The following is a 23688-nucleotide window of genomic DNA, read 5'->3' as shown; positions in this document are numbered from 1 at the left end:
AATACACCTCAGGGGACATGGGCTGGTGTTGATTTGCCTGTCTCTACTAAACTCGCCTCTTGCCACCTTCAAAAGTATTCTTGTGCAGATTACGTGAGAATCCATTGATCACAGTGATTTTCATTGATTTATTTTACACTTGGCATGGGAGGTCAATGTTGGTACAGAAATCTTGTCTGGAACAAATAGTATTTCTCCAGGTACTCAGTACATCGTAGATATTTGGCTCAGAAAATATTTGAGTGTCTCCCTGCATGAGACCCTGTGCTCCGTAAGCACTAGGGCACAGCTGTTAAAAGATGGCTTGGTGTCTGGTCTCATGGAATTTTAGACAATAAATTTGATTTCGCTTCTGGAATTCTGCAACGTCATCGTTCACATATATTGACTTATATTTTTCACCTTCTTTAGAGCATTGTATTTCTGTTGGTTTCCCACGTGTACTTTACTGTTCATTTATGTGTTTGATGTTTAGGGACAAGCTTTGGAGTCCAAACAGGATGCTTTCCAAGGCCAAGAAGCGGCAGTAATGATGGAGCAGAAGGCAGCATTATATGGGCAGACGTACCCGACGCAGGGGCCTCCAATGCAAGGAGCCTTTAATCTTCCGGGACAATCACCACCTTTTAACTCGATGATGAATCAGATGAACCAGCAGGGAGGTTTTCCTCTCCAAGGAATGCACCCTCGGGCCAACATCGTGAGACCCCGGACAAACACTCCCAAGCAACTTAGAATGCAGCTTCAGCAGAGGCTGCAGGGCCAGCAGGTAACAGCCACACACCCGAAGCAGCTTTCCCTTTGGCCTCCTCCTCTTTCATTTGTTTTTGGACTGTGTTCTTTCAGGGCTCTTGCCACTGGCTCTCTATCCCTCGTCAACCAAAGAAATTCCTTTCGTTTTCATTGCTGTTAACATTTTATTTGTATGGATGGTTCCTTGCTAGGGAGTGGTTGTACTAGAGTTGGATACCCTTCTATAAGAATATTCTATTGTACAGGTTGAAAAATAAACAATGTCCGAGAGGATTGCTCTTGGGGGAGAAGAGGTTTCTTGATGGCTTTGTAGTCTTAGAGGTAGATAATTTCTATTATTAAGAGTCCTTAATGTTAATAGCCAGATGTTGAAACCTTATTGATTTGAGCAGAAACCTCTGAGTAAGGAACCTTTTGAGTAAGGAACCTCTGCTTTCTAGATGTGTTATACAACTTGAGCTCTTTTAATATTTTTTTTTTCCGTTTCCTTTGTAACACATTTTAAAAAATTTATTTTTAAAAAATTTATTTTTATTTTGTATCTTGAGTGCACTGAGTTCTTAAATGTGGGGGGATTGAACCACATAAGCAGATGAGTGAATTGAGAATCCAGTGAGCTGGAGACCCCTCCAGTGTATTAATGTCCCTAAAAGCGTAGGTACTCAGGAAAGCTGTGTTAATGCGTTCATGGTATCATTTTTTACCATTTCTTTCCACTAAAAATTACCCAGGAAAAGGTAGCAGAAGTAGTTTTTTCCAGTGTTACCTTTGATTAAATTAAAGCTATTTCCCCAATAGCCTAAGTAATCCCAGAGAAAATCTGACTTTATAAATTCTTTGAGTTCCTGTTGAAGACATTCTTTAAGCTGCAGAATTGCGCTTTCACTTTTCCTCCTGTTGCTGAACATGAAGGCCTCACGTGCCAGCCAAGGGCTTTCCAGCACCAACCTTTTTGAAATGTGAAAGCGTGCTGCTTTAGCTTAGCCATGACTTAGCCCGGTTGATGGGTTTAGAGGTGTCTTCATGACCTCGCTGGGTGGTGCCAAGGGTGTGGACAGCTGTTTGGGTTCATTCACGTGCTCCACTTGCATTCTAACCACCCTGTCTCTCCCCAGTTTTTGAATCAGAGCCGTCAGGCACTTGAAATGAAAATGGAAAACCCCACTGCTGGTGGGGCTGCGGTGATGAGGCCCATGATGCAGCCTCAGGTCAACTCCCAGGTGAGAATAAGTCTCTCCGTGTTCAGGGCTGAATGCCCCACACAGGGCTTGGCCCATGCTTGACTCTCAGTAAATGTTTATTAAACAAAGACAGTACATAATCCCAAATTTCTTGTGTAAGAACCCATCCCATGGTCCCATCACACTTTTTCTTCCCTTTGTCTCTCCTACTGGTAACTAGGAAGAATCAGAGGAAGAGAGGTTCTTTTATTAAAAACCACTGATTCATGTTTTTAAAGTTAGTTCCCCGGGGGTGGGGTGGGATGAATTGGGAGACTGGGATTGACATACATACACTATTGATACTGTGTATAAAAAAGGTAACTAATGAGAACCTGCTGTATAGCTCAGGGAGCTTTGCTCAGTGCTCTGTGGTGACCTAAATGGGAAGGAAATCCAAAAAAGAGGGGGTATATGTATACATATAGCTGATTCACTTTGCTGTACAGTAGAAACTTAACAGAACATTGTAAAGCAACTGTACTCCAATAAAAATTAATAAAAAAATTAATTCCCTCTGTGATCAGTTGCTGTGTTGTGAAAGCCGCTACCATTTACCTTTCAGGAATTGAAAATAACAAATCTGTAAACTTCTTTCTGTTCCTGGATTGTGAGACCAAATGCTCACTGCGTAGAATTTGAAATTATAAGAAGTATAAAGAAGAAAATAAATAATTTATAATCCCACTCTCGGTGACAGCCTCTGAGATGACCTGATTGCCCCTAGTGGGAGGAGTGCTGTTAAAGTTCTGTCTGCCCCCAGCGCATGGTGGCCACTGTATTAAGGCATTTCCTCAGTGTGCACAAGGCAGATGACTACACGAAAATCCCTACTGTGGTTTGAAATACTGTTAAAACAACAACAATTCTGAAATGCCTAGTTTTTGCTGTTAGACCTACTCGGAAGTACCGATACCTATGTATTTTCTTGATAGTCAGATCTCCCGTATAAGCTGAGCTAGGATGCTTTCCAAAAAGAGGATAAATGTTTGCTTTTTATCCTGGGTGATGATCTCTCCCAGCTGGCAAATCAACAGGTCAGCTTCCTTGTTCAGTGCTTTGATCCCGTCACCTCCTTACCCTTCACCTCTTCTGTCAGAAGGTTTAGAGAGACTACAAGAGCTTCTGGGGTGGATTCCTGCTTCTCTGAGTATAACCCCATCCCTTTGCTTTGTTTTTGGCTTCTCTTTTTGTTTCTCCCCCAAACATAGTCTCATTCCTGCCCCTTTTCTTCTTGCTGTTTTATTTCGTAGTTTTTGAAGTTTGTCCTCAAATTCTACTCCTAAATGTTCTCTCACTTTGAGGAATGTTTTCTAACTGTGTCAAAGCCCGATGACTTTTCTGCTTTCGTCCCCTAGCCCCCAGTAATTTCCAGGTCCCTGTTCTCCCCCAACGCTCATGCCCGCACCAAGCCGGAAAGCCTTTACCATAATGAGAATTGTGCGTTTCCTTTTTTGTAACTATATAGAAAGGCATTGGGTGTTTTTTCTCTCTGATACCTCACGTGTCATGGGGGCACTGTATGTATGAAATTGGCTGGCTCTTGCCACACGTGTGTAATTGCGTTCTTTCTTGGGTGTTAGCAGGGTTTCCTTAGCGCCCAGATGGCCGCCCAGCGCAGCAGAGAGCTGCTGAGTCATCACTTCCGGCAGCAGAGGGTGGCGATGATGATGCAGCAACAGCAGCAGCACACCCAGGCCTTCAGTCCACCCCCTAACGTGACCGCGTCCCCCAGCATGGACGGAGTCCTGGCAGGGCCTGCCATGCCGCAGGCTCCACCCCAGCAGTTTCCATATCCACCAGGTTATGGTAAATCTGTCAGGGATAATAATGTCTTCCTCAAAGTAACATTCCTACGGACGTAAGAGTCACTAGGGCTGTTGTATATTAGAAGCAAATGCTATTCACTCTCTTTTATTTCACAAGAGAAACAAAATTAATTAAAAAATAACAGAACAAAAATGTCTGCTGCAGTGCACAGATGATTGTCACTGAGGTAGATGATCTATCATAGTTCAGGTTTTTTTCCCACCCAGGTCTTAATTTGGAAGAAAGACTTACCAGGTCCCGTCCAGTACGTCCCAGCCTAGTAGAACTCTGCCATCTCTGAACAGTGAGAGCAATGCACTGTGTGGGCTTTTTGAGTTCCTTTTCTTGGTGGCTTGGACATATTAATTACAGTCATACCTTTGTGAGGTTCCAGGAACATGGTGGGAGTGGGGCTAGAGGTATCTGTTGCAGAGATGACATTTGAGGATGCGTCCCTGTCAGCTGGGGACACAGCTCTTTGCCCTCTAAAGGGGGATGGAGTGAGGAGCAGCGTGATATGGTGTCCTTTTTATACAGAAAGCTCACTGAAGTAACTGCCCTTCGGGGGATCCACACAGCGTGTATCTCTGTAGTAAGCCTGGCTCTAGTTGTCACCTTGATGAGAAGCCAGAATTACTGGCAGCATCTTTATACCTTATACTTAACACATTCCCCCACCTTTAAAAAAGAACCTCAAGTTACTATAGAAAGCTGATATTCTAAGGAGGTAGCATTTGAGCATTGTAATTTCTTTCTCTCCTTCTTTCTTTTTTAAAGGGATGGGACAGCAGCCAGATCCAGCCTTTGGTCGAGTGCCTAGTCCTCCCAGTGCGATGGTATCATCAAGAATGGGTCCCTCCCAGAATCCCATGATGCAGCACCCTCAGACCGCACCCATGTATCAGTCCTCGGAAATGAAGGGCTGGCCGTCAGGAACCCTGACCAGGAACAGGTGAAGAACAGGGAATTTTTTTTTTTTTTTTTTTTTGGCTGGGCCGCTTGGCTTGCGGGATCTCAGTTCCCTGACCAGGGATTGAACCCAAGCCCTCGGCAGTGAAATTGCAGAGTCTTAACTACTGGACTGCTGGGGAATTCCCAGAATAGGGACTTCATAAAAGTCGGCCACGTTCTAGTGCCAGAAGTTCAGGGAATTAGTCTCTGTGTTGCTCAGCCAAGCTTGTTTGGGTGGGGAGCGCAAAGGTCCTAGGCTTACGTTAGAGAGTGTGTGATTTGGCTCATCTGTTTTGAGAAGCCTGTCTACTGTACTCATCTCCACGAGGGTGGTGAGTACAGAGAAGAGCTGTGAAAGCTAGAAGGCAGGCTGTCAGAGTTTTCTTGCCCATGTTCTCTGCTTGAGTACAGCGACATTGACCAAATTGCGGTAGTGTCTGTGTGCGGGTCCTGTGTTACGAAAGTGACCCAGGAGGTAATTTCCCACTTTCTTCACAGCTCTTTTTCCCAGCAGCGGTTTGCTCACCAGGGGAGTCCTGCAGCGTATGGTATGGTGCACGTGAATGGCAGCAGTGGTCCCATGCGACAGATGAACATGAACTCCGTGCCCATGACTGGCATGCCGATGGGTCCTGATCAGGTACGGGGTGGGGGGATCTGTTCCTTAACTTTCTCAAAAAATTTTTCCTGTTCTCTGGAGAGAACCAAAGCCTCAACTGTAATGTTAAAGGTCCTAGGTAGATTTTAAACTTGGATGTATAACTTAAAAATATATGTAATAATTGAAAAAACTTTCGGTTTCAAGGCATTGGGCCAGCTGATACTTTCAGAAATCTGGGACCTAAGAACTGAATCAGTCAGCCAGAGCCATGTTGCAAGCCATCAGTGTAGACATAATGGATTCTTTTCTGTTGGGCAAAGTGTGTGTTTTACTCATGTTACTTCTGGTTGCCAACAGAAATATTGCTGACATCTCTACACCAGGACCTCCAAGGAAATCACTGTACAAATGACACTGCACTAGGATTATTGGGAGTAAAGAATCATTGTCTAGGCACCCAGCTTTGAAGAAAGGACCAGCTTTGATCCCCATCAAGGGTATTTCAAGTGATGTCATTTGAGCAGGCAGGACTGGATTTTAAGCTGAAGCGTGATATCTACCTGTTATTTTTCCCTCCTATGTATCATGGTGTTTAAAACAAATATTTTTGGCGTTCTGCCTTTTCAGGATGTGATTCTGGAGGTACGGAGTGTTACTAATCACAGAACTGTCCGGCGTCAGAAACTTTTTTCTGCTTGGCTATCCAAAGTCTTTGGAAAAAATGTAGGTGGGCCAGAGAACATTGGAGAAATCAAGAGATTAGAACATCCGGTTTCTTGGTAGTTGCTGTATTGGGTGAAGAGCATGGTCCCAACCTCGAGTGTTTTTGTCACTATCAGGTTCTATCCCGGGAGTGGGCATTTCCAAGTTCTCCCTTAAGGAGAGTGTTGAGTTGCTCTGACCCTACTCTCGGTTGTCCTAGGCTTTTTCCTAAATAGCATTTTTATCTGCCCCCAATGTCCTGTAATGCTTTACCTCCAGGAGTTGTCCTTGGTGTCAGGTGGCATCGCAGAAGGGAAAATAGATGACAGTATTTAGTTGCAGCGGTCAGGGGCAGTTGTTCATATGCTAACGTGCAGCCGTACGCACTTTATTTAAAAAGTAACGGATAGACGCGATACTCTCGAGGTCTTGAGGAACGGTGAGCCACATACCTAGTGTTCGTCTAAACTAACCTGTTGGACAAGAACTATGATTTTTGTTGCTGTTGTTGAAAGCACTGGTTTCACCCTTTGCCTATATGGTAGAGCAATAATGCTTTTTGAAAATAAACTGCAGAAAACCCAAGGCCAGGTACTGCATTCTGAATCAGAATTTCGCAGTGTTTTCTGTGAATAGAATTTCTTTTGTAAATATGACCTTTAAGATATTGTATTATGTAAAATATGTATATACCTTTTTTTGTAGGTCACAACAACTCATTTTTACAGAGTTTGTGAAACTAAATATTTAACGTTGATTTCAGTAAGTTCAGCATGGTGAGGTTACCAACAGAAGTCATCCCCTGAATTTTGTGGCCTGGGGGATGGGGCAGTGGCCAACAGCTTTTCCTTGCCCCCAGCCTGAGATGCCTCGCTTGTTTTCAGTCTCTTAATCTCAATGCTTTTTAAAGAGATCATTTAGATGTAGACATTTAAATTTTTAAAAAAAATGTCTCTACCAGAACTAAGCACTTTGTTAATTTCGGGGGAGAGAATAGATACGGGGAAATAAACTTTAAAAAAAAACACCAGATATCAAGGATTTTAAAAGATCAAGCAATTTGATTTCAAAGAAGAATCTTGGATTTTAAGCAGTCCATAAATTAAATGGCAGTTCATGGAATTTTTTTTAGAAAGTGAATACGCTGTCTTCTCATCCATTTTAGGAGTGCTCTAAGGTTTTGGTTGCTAGGACCTGAGTCCCACATTGAGATCTCAGGCGTAGAATCCTCAGTGTGGTTCCTGGTGTCTGCTCAGCTTGTCTTGTCCTTCCACTACTGTGATGTTTGTTTTCCCACGGGAATTGGAGGAGTAGCATCATGGTTATTTCCTAAGGAGTTCAGTCTCCATAGCAGCCAGTTTCATGCGATTCAGAGCCGAGGTCTGACTGGGCGCCTTTGCATTCCCTCCCTGCTCTGGTCCCGCCCCTTTCTGCTGCTGCCACTTGTCGGTTGGGAATAGGGAAGAAAGTCAAGTTTAATTCCCTTTACCTGGTTTACTTTATCAGGTTCAAACAGTTGAATGAAACTGGGTTTTTGGACTAGCTATGAATTTCAAATGTCTGTTAGCCTTGGTGTCGTTTCCTAGCAATAACTGAGAGCCAGTTAAAATTTTTTCACACGTTTAGCCAATATTTGTAGGTGTCTCTGAAGGTGAGATCATTTAATTTCTTTGACCTATGAGTAAGTGAAACCTGTGTTTCCAGAACCACCACTAGAGTGGAGTTGAGTTTCACACTCCCCCCACCTGGTTAAAAACAAATCTAAGATTATAAATCCATCAGCTTCCATCCGAGTGGCCTGTACTTTTTAGATAACACATCCTCTGGTCTGGAGACGGAGGCAGAGCTGAATTAAGAGTCTCTGTCTTTTTAGACACAGTTGTATCTGAACCCTTCTTGTTGAAGTCACACGTGTGTGGGAGAAAGAGAATGGTGCTCTTACCCTTTCTTGACTTTTAATTAAAAACAAAAAGTTTTGTGATTCTTTTCCTCAATCAGTCCTGACTCCAGGCTAAGTGGAAGGCAGCACCCCCTTTTTATATGGAAGAAAAATGAAGTTTATTATAAGTTTTTATATTTTCTACTTGTTCATTTTATTGGTGCAAATTGAGATTTTGTTTCCTTTTAATAGATGCAGTCTTTGAGATAATTTGTTGTTGTTTTTACCTTTATTCCCGTTTTATCTTTTTCGGATAATTCTCTTTGTACTCCTCTGCCTACCTCTCCTCACTCCTCCTCCCCTCACCCCCACCACTTTTTTAAACCTTAGTATCTGTTGGGTGAACAGAGTAATGTTTTCATCTGCTTTTAGAATGTGAGATATTTCCAGTACCTGCTTTTTTGCTGAATCCAAAGATATATAAATACAAATATATATATATTTTATAAAGATCAAAATGATATAAAGGAGATACGTTTCTTCCTTTAAAAAAACAAATAGAAATCCATTGTTAATGTTCATATTATGATGCCACTTTTCTAAACTGTGCATCTTGATGGAAAGGTGTAAATATCAATCAATAGGACTGCTTAATCAGTATTTAATATCTAAGGTGAGTTGGGGACGTATAGGGGCGGGGTCCTACAGAACATAGCTGGCTCGCTGTCCTATAAATTCCTTGATCCATAGACAGATGCAGCTGGAAAGTAAACAGAACGGATTGCCAGCTACCCATATGCCTGTCCAGTTCCCTTTTTATTTGCAGAGTCCGTGCATTTGTTCACAAGTGGGAAGCTCATAGGAGTAAAACCTCTTGGGTAGGTGAACTCTCCCCTGCTGCGGAGGAGCAGGGGCTGTCACGTGGCCCCGAGGCAGACCATTTCATCGTGAGCAGGCTGTTCTCGTCCTCCTTCCTTCTCTTTCTCTCTCTCGTTCCAATATTTGGAATTTTGCAGAAGATGGACACGTCATTCTGAGCAATATTTAAATTCTCAGGAATTGACTTACAGTGTCGAGAAGGAATTCACTTTCAATCAATTTTACATTAAACGTTGTTTTTAAAAAATATAAACCACACTGCAAAGAATCCAAACCACATGGGATAACTTATGAGATGGTTGAGTGGTAAGCTGTGACTCCTTTGTTGATCATTTTGGACGTCATTGTAAATAAAGGTTTCTATTTAAAATCGAAGGCTGAGAGTGTGCCACTTTTTTTTTTTTTTTAAATCCCGATTGGATAAAGGGTAAGAGATAAGGCTAAGGAATCCTATTTCAGATAACAGTAGCAGTTTCTGTGAGGCTAAAAGAAACCTGGAAAGCATGGCCCCTGTTCTTACACGAGGTAAGTGCTTAGGGGTCGTGTGATAGGGAGAAACGTGCTGGGCCAGGTGATGGCCGAAGTTCCTCCTCCTCCCAGTCTAGCGTTCCGACAGCTACCTTTACCCGTTGGACTACCCGGTATACGACGCAGGGCTGGATAAGGTGAGTTGCTTTGCAGTCGGTTAATACTTTTAAAAAGTGGGGTCCTAAAAGCTGGTGTGATATGAGACTTACCTTTGAGGTCCCTGAAGTATGGTAAATTCTAGTACAATTTATAACCATGTATTCCCTTTTAAAAAAACCATCTAAACCCATGGTGTCTCCTTCCAAAAAGGTGTTGACTGGTGGTATCTTGAATGCTTTTTAACTAAAAAAAAACCAAACACACCCAAAAGACTCCTAAGAAAGAATGGCCTTTTAGAAAATGTCAAAGGTTCCCTCATACCACCTGCTGGTCACTGGCTGGGGTTTTCAACGTTGTCTGACAATACTTAGACTACAGAATTTCTTTACAAATACAGTTTTATTAAAACTTGGGACATACATCAACTTCATGTCTTTGCAGGACTTTAAAAAACATCAGTTCTGGGACAGATAACAAAGGAATCCTGGGAGCAATGGCATCTGGTCAGGAAGAGGAAAGTCTACAACTGCACGGGCTTTTCTTTTACGTGGGCCACAGCGTTTATTGACACCACCGCTCTTGAAAATTGGGCTTTCTTATTAGTCAAATCCCCCTAAAAGTCCCCGAGCTGGTTACGTGTAAATAGTCACATATATACAGTGAAGTCAGTTTCTTCAGAGGCAGCCAGGGTTCTAGGGTGAAGTATAATTTATGACTTTTGTGCTGCTGACTCATTGTGAAACTCGGTCACCATTTCCTGCCTCTGTCCTGCTTCCTAGTTCCTTCTTTGTGAAGGGCCAAAAGAATGAGAGGATTTAAAACAGGGTGGTTCTTACCCTGTGCTTTAAAAAAAAATCCCAGTGACTTTCACCCTTGGGGAAAATTTCCAAGAAAACCTCTCTGTTGTTCTTCCCTGGTGAGCCTCTCAGAGAGGGTTAGTGGTGACCTTTTGATATGAAAATGCATTTTGTGCAGCTGGTGAGGTATAATCCATAGCAAAAGCAGGGGCAAAAATGGACTCCCAGAAGTCTCACTGCTCCTGGATGCTTCTCTTCCAGAATCTGCCACGTTGACTGAAAGCGGATTCTGTGTGTCTCAGGCTTCTTGGCTAACATCATAGGTCTGCTGGAAGTCATTCAGTTTTTCATTGCACAGGTGATGCCTCTGTTTTTGGAGGTCCATCTCATGCTTCTTAACCTTCCCAGCCTTCCCACAGTTGTCCCCTGTGGAACAAAGCAAACTCATTTACCACGCTGCTTATGGATTTCTTAATTGGTCCTACAGCTGAGTCAGCTTCGCTTCAAGGATGTGGCTGCTGAGAAGGAATGTTTCTAGATCCCTCAGGGCTTGCTATCGCCTAATCATCTGGATTGTCAGTTGGCTTACACATTCAGTGGCTGGCAGAGATGTCATTTAAAGATCTAGATAGGATAGTGGCTAAGGGGAAAGTGAGATGTAAAGATCAAGTGCTTTCATTCTGGTAGCACCAAAGAAATGCTTAACTGGCCCATTATTTTTCCTGTTAAAGCCACACAGGTTTATATGCATATAAAGACAGAAATGAATAGGCCACAGGTTGCAAATGGCAGCTCACCAAGGGGGCTGGTTGGCCTGCATGGTAACCTCGTGTCAGATTAGTTGCCAACATTAACAAATTCTCACACATATCTACGTTTCTGGATTTTCTCGGTGAAGCAGAGGATTCAAATTGCATCCCATTCCATTCTCTTTGGACCAGAGTGACCTCTCCAGGTTGCCACAGCCTCCTGGCCCCTACCAGCCTCTGTTGGCCCTGGAGTTCGTAGCACGGATGTTTTGGAAACTATTCAATGAGGCCACCTTGCCGCTGACACGGTGGACCAAGTAGCACCTCTGCAGCCACAGCCTTCAAGACGCCTGGCACTTAGCTGACTGACATGGTTCTCAGCCTCTCAGGAAGGCCTTGAGCTTACCAAGCACAGATGATGACAAGGAGAACAACGGTGTATTAGACAAAGTATATAATCTAGAACATGAAATATATCCAAGTGTGTTATTTTATGGGAAAGACTGACATGACTGCTTCCCCTCTTATGGGAACAGATGAGAGGAATAAGTGAGAAAGGGCGTGCATGCAGGACAGCCTCGGCAAAACAAAGTGGGTTGGGCCAGGTGTCTATTGGTAAACGGGTTCCTCAACTCACAGTGATTTGGAAGAAGGTCTCTTCATTTCTGGCCACTTTCGACGCTGAAACTGCCTAAGGTTTCGAGTGTCAAAAGGAGAAAGAGTGTTAACCGTCACCAAGAAAGAAAAAGTGACCCCCAAAGAACTAGACAAAGAAGGTCTCTTAGTGGACACCTGTCGCTGGTGGGCGAGCTAGGCCCCTGGCAGACCAGAGAAAGGTAGCATCCCAACCTCACACGTGCAACCTCGAGGTTAGACTACAGGATGGGCCACCAATGGGGCGATTGTCAGGCTTTAAAAGCAAAAGCAATACCTGTATTGTTCATAGCTTCCTCCATCCTTCAGTCCTAAAGGAGAGAGAAGTGCACGACATGAAAACAGGTAAATAAGGGCAAAAGTGGCACAAGCAAGGACAAACTTTATAACTGCCTCTTTTTCTTCTTTAAAACACTTCAGGTTTTTTTGTCAGAAAGCCATGATGTTGGTAGTGGCTCCTAGACAGAGGGGACTGAATTACCAGGTGAGCTGTCCCTAAGACTCTTGGTAGGTCGCCTACACTCTCGTGGCCTCTTATCGATTTCAGGCTCCTGCTGCAGTCATTCAGCACTGACCTTGGTCATAGCGGGGGAGCCACGTGGGCACGGAACACCTATGCTACAGCGGACAGAAAGCTGAGGGCAGCGGGGAGATCCCGAGTGTGGGCTCTCGGCAAATTTCCCAGAGGATGTGGTAGTGTGACCAAGTGCGTGGGCTCTGGACCCAGTCACGTCACTCATCCATAAAACGAGGACAAGCAGATTCACCTCAGAGGCCTGTCAGTTAATGCATGTAAAGCACTTAGCACCCTGGTGGGTTACAGTGATGGGTAAGTGATGGCACTTATCCTAAAAGTAGCCACGTGGTTGGTGAATGTTAGCAAGGTGATATTATAGCTACTGGTGAGAATTCACCAACTCCTGGTGATTCTGGGTTCCCTCTTCAGACAGGACCTCCTCCGTCCCCTCCTGTGGTCACCCCGCACCACGCTGGGGCACCTGCTCACCCAGGTCCATGTTCCGGGTCCGGGGGTTACACTGCCTGTAACCCTTGCAGCTCCTCAGCTCCATGAGCTGCACATGTAGCTGATTGAGGATGTCCCTGTCCAGGGTGTTCACTGCATTCATCAACTGGTTGGAAAAAAGGTAGGTTATCAATGAGGTGAAGACTCCCCCACCCAGCCCCCTTCTACCATCTGGGGGACTGACTGCAGGCAGGTGGGGAGTACAAGGTGTGAAGGGACGGTGACCTCTGCTTCCACAAGAGCTGGGGTTTGGAACAGTTAGAACTACCTTTTGCCTCTAGCCCCACGTGCATGAAATCTCAAAATAAAAACCGCCTCTGTGTACGTCACATTGAACTCCTGGAGCCCCACTGGTCAGGAAATTTACCAAGCTTGGAAAGAAGCTTGGAACCCAGCCCTGTATTTTTAAGCAGCCTTCCTTCACAGCCCCTCAGGTCCTCTTGATGGAAAAGCAGCCATCTGGCGAAGGGCTGGGTGAGTGACCTTGTCCTCACCTGGTCTGGGAGCCGCTGGTGCCCCACTAACCTACCAGCTCTGTCACCCTCTTTTGTAAAATACAGGAGAAAGGAGAAAGACTGGTGGCCTGTATGGTAATTAGAGCAAAACAAGACAATCGAGTTGCTTGCACTTACAAATCATGTAAAAGATTACTTTCAGACTTTTCTTGAAACATGGAAGACTGGGCAATGCCGAGGCCATGCTACTGAGAAGCTCTAGCGCTGAAGCTGGGTTGTGACCATCTGTTTCAGGAGGGACATGCACATTCCAGTCACCAGGCTCCGTGGCCGCTTCAGTCCCGCATGGATTCAGTTGGGTTAATATAGGGGAAGCGCGGAGTAAGGGCTGCCTGAGTGTTAGTTACGGGCCTGTCGTCTGTAGGGTTTGGCCTGACCCTAAGGACCCCTGAGCCTCCAAAGTTCTAGGCGTCTTCCCAAGATCCCCCAAAACCTGCTGGAACTGTGCCAGGTGCGTAAGTTGGAGGGAAGAGGCTGTACCCGCACGCAGGGAGGGCGGATGGCACACAAGAGTCCCAGCCTTCCTGGTGGCTTCAACTCACTTCTGCTGTCTTAGGGACTCAGTGGGACTTGAAAAACCGGTTATCACTTCCTCGGGGGGCCTACGTGGCAGGGGCCCCATTTCTCCATCCTGTGTTGTCCGTACCTGGTAGGGGTCTGTGTTGAGATCAAAGTACTCCAGGAAGCCGGTTGCAAATTCACAGAAGAGGAAGTTGTGGGTCTCATTGATGGTCCTCATGCACCAGTACGTGTTGTTGTTGGCGCTGGTGCAGGCGCAGAAGGGCCCCACTGCCAGGGAGGAGAGCACGCCCTGAGCCGAAGAGGCCCTGGCTGCCAGCCCCTTCCTGCCGGAGCACTTGACCCCTGAGGTTGCCGGGGGACCTGTTCCTTTAAGACCCTCAGGGTCTGTCCAGGAAGCGCTCACAAGCTGGGGGGCACTGGGTCCCTGGGACCCCCGGGAGGACCCCCCGCCCTGGGCCCGGCTGGCTCACGCGTCCAGAGGGGTGCCGTCTGCCAGTGCTGGTTGTCGTGGGTGAAGCACGTGAGGCCGGGCATGCTGCACGTGTCGTTGTTCTGTAGCCGCCTGAGCAGCTTGCGGAGTTTCTTCTTGCGCTTCTGCTCCCGCAGCAGCCACACCTTGTCCTTCTCCTGCAAACCCTTCCTAGGGGCACACAGGGCCGCACCCCTCACACCTCCCCTGACCCCACCTTGGAGCCTCTTCCTGCCCAGGGAGCCAGGGTCATGGCCCTGGAGGGTTCCCAAAGGGAAGGCCCTTTGCCCAGGTCGCACTGCTGCTCCTTGGCAGGGCTGGGGCCAGACGAGGCTCCTGTCGTCCGACGTTAGCTCCTGCGCAGCACAGGGCTAGGGCGCTTCCTGCTCACACCCGCCCCTGGGGCCTGTGTCCCGCCCTGCCCTGCAGTAACCCGCTCCGGCCACAGAGGGGCGCCCGGACCCCTGCTCGTTGTTGATCTGGCAGTCGGGCCTCTGCGCCTCGCAGGGAAAGGCCAGGACTTGGCTTGTCCTTGTTTGTTTTGGCTTAAGGGAGGGCCGGCCGCCGCTGCCCTTACCTGAACGGATGCAGGCTGGAGCCTTTGTGCTTGAGGCGGCCTTTGTGCTGGGCGTGGTAACTGCAACAGACCCCCAGCCTGGCTTTCAGACACTGTGCCCAAGGCCACACAGTGGGGTGGCTGCGAACTGCGCTTCTCTGGGATCCCTGTTTCTCCTTCTGGGGCGGTGCTGGGGAGGTACTATCCCCTGGGTGGCAGCCCCCTGCCCGCCCAGCTCCTTCCTCCATACGTGACCTGGGAGCCCCCGGCTGAAGGCCTCAGCCAGACATAGAAGGTCGGGGTGAGGCTGGGCCTGGCTCTGCGTGGCTTTAGCCTCAGCATCTCCAGGCGGGTTGCCCCCAGGCCCCTGCCCACCTCACGCTTGCTCAGGGCCAGCCCTGGGGGAACCCATATTTTGTAAAAGCCCTTCCTGGAAAGGCAGCAGTGACTACAGTAGCTACTAACCACATGTGGCTATTTCCATTTTAATTAAACTACCAACTCGGTTCTTCAGCTACAGTGGCCGCAGTTCAGATCTCAGTAGCCACGTGTGGTTGGTTGGTGGCTACCATACGGGGCAGCACAGATACAGCTGCTTCCATCACCAGAGAGGTTCTGTTGGACGGCACGGCTCGCGAGTTCAGACCCTTGGGCTGGGGGTTCCCTGAGCTGGTAACGTGGGCTTTGGGCCACGTGGGCTGTTCCCGGAAGGGCAGTCAGCAGAGGCACTTTTCCCTCCCGGGAACCGGCTCCACAATCAAGGGCCTGCCTGTCAGCAGTGCATGAATCTGGGTGGTACCCGAGGGGCGGTGCTTTCTGCCCAGTGGCTGACAACGGGGATGTGAATTATTACTAATTATGTCTATCCTAAGCAAGGAAACAGGGATATAAAAATAATGAAAGGAGTCACAGAGGAGGGGATGCTGCATCTCTGGAGTGATCCCGCAAGAGCACTCGGGGCCTTCCCGCTACCTCCTCACCTGACTTTGTGACAGTCACATTCTTCTGGCCGCTTTTTCTTCAGGTGACCTCGGACTTCCCTCAGGTTCTTAATTTTGTTCTGCAGGGTCTCGATCTGAGGGAGGGAGCAGGAGAGGAGGCCGTGAGCCTCTGGGGGCCTGGGTCAGCAGGGCTGGCCTGGCGGGGCCTCCCAGCCCCTGTGTGCGTCTGTGGGTGCTGGAGGGGGGCGGTCCTTGGTTCCACCTGCTGAAGGAACTGTGGGTCATTCTCCTGTCTTGTCCTGCCCGAGAACCCGCTGAGCCCATGGGGGACTTCAAGGTCTCCCCCGAGGCCTGTTGGAAGGGCTGAGTGTGGTGTGAACATTTTGTAGATCACAAAGGGGTACGACGTGGCTGTGCTGTCCCCCCCACCCCAATCCGGCAGGAGCTGTCTGTCTGAGGCCAGGACCGACACTGCCGGCCCTGGTGAAGGATTCTGCGGGGCCTCCCTCCCCTGGGCCTGGCTTCCCTGCCTCCGGCTGTGGCTGGTGGCCCCGCCGAGCTCGGGGTCGTGAGAACCCTCCCGGCCCAGACTCCTGTCACCTCGTGGTCAATGTGCAGCTTGTGGTCCTTCCAGGCCTGCAGGGACTTGTACAGGTCCAGGTCGCACTGGACCGTGTCGTTCTCCAGGATGTAGCACCTGTTCGAGAGAAGGGGTCACGTGGGGCCCTCGGGGCGTTGAGGGGGCCCAGGCAGGGGTCCAAGAGATGTGGGCACCCCTGCCAAGGTCCAGCCCCCGCCCCCCCCGACCCCCAACCTAGACTCTCACCGATGTGTGACTTTAATGGGGTTGGGGGCTGAGTAGTCCGGAAGGCCCCCGGTGCCACTGAAGTCCCCGCCGTCCCTGTCGTCTTGGTCCTCAGGGGCGCCTGGCCAGTGCCTCTTGGTGAGGTTGCGGGGCTGGGACCAGTCGTCCAGGCCGACGTGGTGCCCCTCGACGGCCACTGAGCGGATGGAGCGATTCCGGGCGTAGCTGGCCTTGTACTCTGTGGGGTCAGAGGGGTGGCTGGGCTGGGAGGCTGGCCAGGCTCCCTGGGCAGCAGACTCTTGATTCAGACAGGGCTGTGCTCCCAAGCCAGGGCCTCGGTGCTGCCCGAGACTGGGGGGCTCAGGAAACCTACCTACCGGGAACGTGGGCCCTGGACCCCAGTGGAAAGGACCTCACGGTGATTCACTTGGGGAAACTGAAGTCCCAGAGCTAAGAAGGAATTGGCCTGAGATAATCTCAAGTAGGAGCTGTGCATAGGTAAACTGGGACATCCACACGATGGAGGATTCGAACACAGAGAACTGAAGCAACAATGCCGACGAATGTCAAAAACACTAATGTGTGAAGGAAGTCAGATACAGAAGTCACACATTGTATGATTCTATTTACATGACGGCCAGGATAGGTGATCCAGCAATTCCACTTCTGGGTATTTATCTGAAGAAAACAAAAATACTAACTCAAAAGACATCTGTACCCCCATGTTCACTGCATTATTTACAATAGCCAAGACATGGAAATAACCTAAGTGTCCACTGATGGATGAATGGATACAGAAGATGTGGCACGTACACGACCACACACACACACACACACACACACACACACACACACACACACTGAGATATTACTCAGCCATCAAGTAGAAGGAAATCTCGCTGTTTGCGACAACAGAGGTGGACCTTGAGGGGATTATGCTAAGCAAAATAAGTCAGAGAACGACAAATAGCATATGATCTCACTTATCTGTGGAATCGCTAAAACCAGCCAACCAACCAACCAAGCTCATAGAGAACAGATTGGTGGTTGCCAAATGGGGGTGGGGTGGGGGGTAGGAATGGTGGGCGAAATGGGCAAAGGGGGTCAAAAGGTACAAACTTCCAGTTACAGGATCAGTCAGTCCTGGGGATGTAATGTACAGCATGGTGGCTATAGTTAATAATAATACTGTGTTGCATATTTGAAAGTTGCTGAGAGAATACGTCTTAATAGTTCTCATCACCAGAAAAAAATTTTTTGTAACCATGTTAAGTGGACTTGTTGGCGTGATCATTTTGCAATATATACAGATACCGAATCACAGTGTTGTAGCCCTGAAACTAATGTAACGTTAATTATACTGCAGTAAAACTCCACAAAACAAAATTTAAAAAACCCATCAATTTGAACTGGGTAAAAAAGAGCCAAGCAGCACATTCTCCCAGACAGAAAAGGGAGGGGGGGGCGCTTGGGGAGGTCACTGATCTTCTCAGAGTCTATTTCCCCAGCAGTGAGCTGCATGCTTTCCACAGGGTGGGCAGTGAGGCGGGGCTGAGAGGTGTTTTTTCCTAAGCTCTAAGTCACCTATGGAAAACTGAGGGCGTGCAGGTGCTGGGGCTCAGAGCAGGCCACCCCAAGATGCCACAATGGCATATTGATTATTTTGAATTAAAGTTCTTTGGAACACAGCTGGTGGGGAAAAAAATGATATTAAAAAACACTCTGACTCCACCTCTTTCCCCCTGAATGCGGGAACCTCTCCTAGGCCTGCAAATGACCAGGAGGAGGCTCAGCTGGATGGAGGCTGATAGTCAAGATTTGACAGGAGCGATATTTGAGGCCTTTCCCCCTAAGGTTAATTAGTTTAAGGTTGAATTCTGTACTCGGGAGGAAAGCATCCCAAAGCCTTTTCGAACATTTCATGCAAACTTTTCAAAGGCACGCTGCCTTTAACTTGGAAGCCCCAGTGCACAGGAATCTCTTCATAGCTGCTCTAATGGGAAACTGTTCCCTGATATCAGAAAGCAAATTCACAATAGTGTGTGGCAGGTTGGTCTAGGCTACTGCTAAGTGTAATAATGGAGGCTGGAGCTCCATTCTTCGAAAATAGTTTCCAGGAATGCAGAAAAAAAGAATTAAAAGCAACAATTCTTGCTTTGCAATTTGAACCTTTAGGAAAACAAAAGCATCACACCTACGGTCAATGAGTCTTCGACAAAGGGGGCAAGAATATACAATGGAGAAAAGACAGTCTCTTTAGCAAGTGGTGTTGGGAAAGCTGGACGGCTGCTTGTAAATCAACACCCTCTCACCATGCACAAAAATAGATTCGAAGTGGCTTAATTAAGACTTAAATATAAGACATGATACCATAAAACTCCTAGAAGAGAACACAGGCAAAACATTCTCTGACAAATCGTACCAAGGTTGTCTTAGGTCAGTCTCCCAAGGCAATAGAAATGAAAGCAAAAATAAACAAATGGGACCTAATCAAACGTATAAGCTTTTGCACAGCAAAGGAAACCATAAAACAAAAAGACAACCTAGGATTGGGAGAAAATATTTGCAAACGATGCAACTGACAAGGGATTAATTTCCAAAACATACAAACAGCTCACACAACTCAGTAACAAAAAACCAACCCGATCGAAAAATGGGCAGAAGACCTAAATAGACATTTCTCCAAAGAAAACATACAGACGGCCAATAGGCACATGAAAAGATGCTCATCATCACTAATCAGTAGAGAAATGCAAATCAAAACTACAATGAGGTATCACCTCACACCGGTCAGAATGGCCATCATCAGAGTCTTCAAATAACAGATGCTGGAGAGGGTGTGGAGAAAAGGGAGCCCTCCTACACCGTTGGTGGGAATGTAAAGTGGCGCAGCCACTACGGGAGACATTATGGAGGTTCCTTAAAAAACTAAAAATAGAGTTGCCCTATGATTCAGTAATCTCAATCCTGGGCATATACCCAGACAAAACTATAATTCAAGGGGATACATGCACACCTATATTCATAGCAGCACTATTTACAATAGCCAAGACATGGAAGCAACGTAAATGTCCACTGGCAGAGGAAGGGATAAAGAAGATGTGGTATATATGTACAGTGGAATAATATCCACCCATAAAAAGAATAAAATAATGCCATTTGCAGCAACACGGATGGACCTAGAGATTATCATACTAAGTGAAGTAAGTCAGAAAGAAAAAGACAAATACTATGTGATATCACTTATATGCGGAATCTAAAATATGACACAAATGAACTTATTTCCAAAACAGACTCACAGACATAGAAAACAAACTTATGCTTACCAAAGGGGAAAGGGGGTGGGGGAGGGATAAATTAGGAGTTTGGGATTAGCGGATAACACACTACTATATATAAAACAGATAGATAACAAGGTCTTACTCTATAGCACAGGGAACTAAATAGAATATATGTATAAAACTGAATCACTATGCTGTACACCAGACGCTAGCACAACATTGTAAATTATACTTCAATAAAAAAAAGAATAGAAAACAAAAGCATGACTCTGAGTAGCTCCAGGCTCACACAGAGCTCTTCCTGTTTGCCTCCAGACAACTGCAGATATTCTAAGAAATCAGGACAATGGAAGAGAAATTTGTCCTACACTCAAGAGAAAGGAAAGTTTAAGAAACAATCCCCCTAGGCCCCAGCATGCCCAGAAAGTTCATTCTTCTCCTTCTGAGGGACAATTCCTTCTCAAATGACGGGGTCAGCCAATCCTCAGTTGCACCCCAGAGGCTACTTAAAATAGAGGATCGGGAACTGGATTTCTTAATTGACACCCGTGTGCCTTTCTCTACCATCGCTCAGAGGATTTATCTCAACCTGTCACTGCTGATTCTATACAGTCAGTCAGTCTCTGGACAACCTACTACATTACCCACATCTCAGCCCACCCTAATATCTTTTAGGGCCTCTTAACACCCATCATATCTAACTTCCAGCTGCTCACCAGCAAACTTCTTGATAGAGATTTGTTAGGTAAATGGGATGCTCCTCTAAAGTGTAATCAGAGGGGCGTTTTTATTTCCTTGCCCTCAGACCAAGCCCCAGATCTACTTTCCTTATTAGAAACTCGTCCCGATTTAAATTCCTCTGAAGAGGGTGAGTCTTTAACAGATGTCCCAACTAGTCCCTGGGCCACACATGCCAATGAAGTTGGATTGCTGCCAAGTGCTGAGCCTGTATGCATGACCTGGAAGAAAAATAAACAGGTCCCTTCTCTGCAAAGAGATACAAAGTGAGGAATTAACCCTATGATAGACTCTCTTAGGGCTGGGTGTGCTTGTTTTTACTTCCTCGCCTTGTCACACTCCAAGTGAAAGCAGGTACATTTGTAATGAAAGAAGGTAAATTAGGCCCAGACGGGAATCGAATCTCTCGACTTGCACAAGCCCTAAGAGCCATAAACTCTTGTAATTCCCTGGGCACCCTGTGGTCCCTAACCCAGCTGTTACCCTCACTTCGACTCCTGCTGACCCAGCCTGGTTAATCTGAGCTCTGCTCAGATTCCTCTTCAATCCCATGCTCCTGACGCACACCTTGTCTGCATTTACCTCTCAAGGGAGACCGGTAAGAAGGACTGGCATAGCCGTCGGGGAGAAGTTTTCCTTCTACCCTTCTAGGTTCTTCTGGCTGGTCTAAGAATTAAGTTGACTTGAGACAGGTTAACAGGAGAAAATCAAACAAATGTTTAATAATGTATCCATGGGAGAAACCCAGAAAAACCTGGAAGCCCTCACCTGAAACCCCCAGCCAAAGACAAAAGAGGATGTAGAGGGTGGGAGATCCAGTCAGGGGAGGCGACCAGGAAAAGCACAGTAAACAAGGGCGGCTGTGACACAGATTTAAGCCCTGGCCCTCTCCATGGAGAAGAGTTTCCAGAGATTTGGTCAACCTCCTCTTCCAGGGACAGAGAGGGAGACACCGTTACAAATGGAGATTTCCCTTACAGACGTCAATGTTTCTTGCAAAAGGGCAACTCCTACTAGGTTTTCAGTTTCCCGTGTCTGCTGTTTCCTAGCAAATAACCAGCTCAAGATAATATGCCAAAGAGATGTATTTTAGGGTAGCAAATTCTGCTCCCCTACGAAGCCTTACATTAGTTCTGTCCACACCTCTGGTTCTTGGCTTACCTGATCATGATAAACCTTTTCATCTACACTGGCCATGGAAATGATGGGATTACTGCTGGCATTCTAGGACAGCCTTTTGCCTCAGTTAAGTCCTACAGCGTATTTCTCATGTCAGTTAGACTCTACGGCACCAGGTACGCCCCCCTTATGTACGTGGCCATGCTGACTACAAAGCCAGTGCTCTAACCATAGGCTCCCCCAGTCACCTCTGTTTCCCATGCTGTGTCTGCTATGTTACAAGTTCACAGGATGCAGCACTTCTCTGCGTGGCGAGAGACCACCTGTGAGCAGGCTCTTAATCTACCCATCACCGTCCATCATTAATACTCGAAATCTGGCTCCTTTACCCCCCTCCCTGATGGTGGAGAGCCCCACTCCATGCCACACGAGTGCCTCGCAACTACAGGAACGGTCTCAGAGCCACGAGATGCTCTCTCAGACATCCCTTTAGACAACCCAGACTTACTTCGATTTTGTGATGGCTCCTGTAAACGACGTTTCCAGCGAAACATAGTAACTGGTTATGCTGTGGCTCCCCACGTGAACCACGTGAGGCATATTCCGTGCCCACTGTGAGGCCAGCCCACGCGGCTGAACTCATCGCTCTTCCTGGAGCACACAGACGAGCAAAGGGGAAACTGCCACCATTTACACAGACTCCAAAGATGCTTTTGGAGTCCGCCATGCTGTTGGTACGATTTGGAGATCCCATGGATTCCTGACTTCTGCAGGTCCTCCTGGCGCTAACGGGTATATAATTGCTGCCCTGTTACAAGCTAGTCGCCTCGCTTCTAACGCTGCTGTTGTTCACTGCTCAGGAGACTTTAGGAGATGATAGGGCGGAAAGAGCTGCTAAAATTGCAGCTCAAAATGCCCCCTTTATCCTCTCTCTACCCAATTCTTAAACCTGCCTTTATCCCTGACTGATATTAACTATCAGGCAAATGCTCCACAATCTAAAAAGGACAAATGGACACAAAAAGGGTACCAAACAATGCTCAGGTAAATTAGACACTGGTCCACATGTACTTCCGGTAGTTCCTTTTCCTTTGACCTTGTGGCTTGAGCTTACCTCCCATCAAATGAGATGTACTGTGCAGACAGGAGAGTGGTTTTGCCCCGGCAGCCATGGAATTTCTGACCAAATTATTTCCCAGTGCACTACTAGTGAATTGTGCCTAACTTCTGGGAGAAATCGGTGTGCGTGCCCTAGGAGGTCTTACCAGGCCCACACTGCCCTTTGTGGCACTCCAAACAGATCGTACAGATTCGCCCCCAGCTTTAGGCTATTCTTGCTATTTGGTTACCTTTTACGTGGTTAGTGGAAGGCCTGAATGCCATCCGACTAGATGTGGTGATGCCACACAGTGGTAATGAACTTAATAACTGAGGTTCTTCCTAATTTTGACATCCCTTTATGGATTGAATCAGACCAAGGAACTCATTTTATAGCAGAGATAAACCATCTGCTTGCAAAATCTCTGGGGTACTCATTAAAATTCCATACTCTGTACCATAACTCCACCATCAGGGCAAGTGGAACATAAAAATCTAGATATAAAAGGACTTTAGGAAAAGCTCTGGAAAGTAACTGGGCTTAAATGGTCAGAAGCTTTGCCCCTGGCCTGTATAAGGATCAGGAACACTCCAACAGGAGACATGGATTAAGCTCTTCTGAAATAGTGCTTGGATAACCCATGCCTACTGGCATCTCTAAACTTTCTATTTCTGGATTAAGTGGACATTGTGGGAACATAAGTGAATAATTTGATGCTCTGACCAGCTGCCTACAAGAACTGACTAGTGTACTTTAAGCTTATTGCCAAGAGGGAAAAGGGGCGTGGCCTCCCCGACTGACACCCTGACATCCCTTTTGACCAGGAGACCAGGTTTACATCAAGGACTTTAGAAGAAAACATGCATTGTCACCTCTCTGGGAAGGACGTTATGAGGTACTGCATCTACCTACACTCCCTATGTTACCACCAGAATAAAGGGAAAATCCTCCCGGGTGCATGCAAGTCATGCCAAATTGGCCTAGACCGTCGCTCTCAA

The 23688-nt window shown here is 46.9% G+C and overlaps 2 protein-coding genes across 6 annotated transcripts in view; one reads left to right on the top strand and one right to left on the bottom strand.

The window, feature by feature from the left end:
* Window positions 1-9169, top strand: part of NCOA3 (nuclear receptor coactivator 3) — a 121684-nt gene extending 112515 nt beyond the window's left edge. For 3 of the 4 annotated variants that reach the window (XM_024746764.1, XM_024746762.1, XM_024746763.1), the window contains 6 exons: window positions 476-769; window positions 1869-1973; window positions 3557-3782; window positions 4560-4734; window positions 5232-5373; window positions 5692-9169. In XM_024746764.1, coding sequence (XP_024602532.1) covers window positions 476-769; window positions 1869-1973; window positions 3557-3782; window positions 4560-4734; window positions 5232-5373; window positions 5692-5703 — 954 coding nt within the window. In that variant the 3' untranslated portion in view covers window positions 5704-9169. The remainder of the gene's footprint in view (window positions 1-475; window positions 770-1868; window positions 1974-3556; window positions 3783-4559; window positions 4735-5231; window positions 5374-5691) is intronic. The other variant, XM_024746765.1, reaches the window with a different exon arrangement.
* Window positions 9170-9702: 533 nt separating this feature from the next.
* SULF2 (sulfatase 2) overlaps window positions 9703-23688 on the bottom strand; it is a 139397-nt gene continuing 125411 nt past the window's right edge. For both annotated transcript variants that reach the window (XM_024746869.1, XM_024746870.1), the window contains exons 12-21: window positions 16475-16691; window positions 16249-16345; window positions 15688-15782; window positions 14729-14788; window positions 14153-14322; window positions 13807-13949; window positions 12628-12751; window positions 11899-11932; window positions 11605-11658; window positions 9703-10644 (exon numbers count right to left, since the gene is read on the bottom strand). In XM_024746869.1, coding sequence (XP_024602637.1) covers window positions 10614-10644; window positions 11605-11658; window positions 11899-11932; window positions 12628-12751; window positions 13807-13949; window positions 14153-14322; window positions 14729-14788; window positions 15688-15782; window positions 16249-16345; window positions 16475-16691 — 1025 coding nt within the window. In that variant the 3' untranslated portion in view covers window positions 9703-10613. The remainder of the gene's footprint in view (window positions 10645-11604; window positions 11659-11898; window positions 11933-12627; window positions 12752-13806; window positions 13950-14152; window positions 14323-14728; window positions 14789-15687; window positions 15783-16248; window positions 16346-16474; window positions 16692-23688) is intronic.

The sequence above is a fragment of the Neophocaena asiaeorientalis genome, unplaced genomic scaffold, assembly GCF_003031525.2.
Source record: "Neophocaena asiaeorientalis asiaeorientalis breed wild unplaced genomic scaffold, Neophocaena_asiaeorientalis_V1.1 scaffold132, whole genome shotgun sequence".
NCBI lineage: Eukaryota > Metazoa > Chordata > Mammalia > Artiodactyla > Phocoenidae > Neophocaena > Neophocaena asiaeorientalis.
The sequence above is the reverse complement of the archived record's forward strand: the minus strand, read 5'-3'. Positions and strand labels throughout refer to the sequence as shown.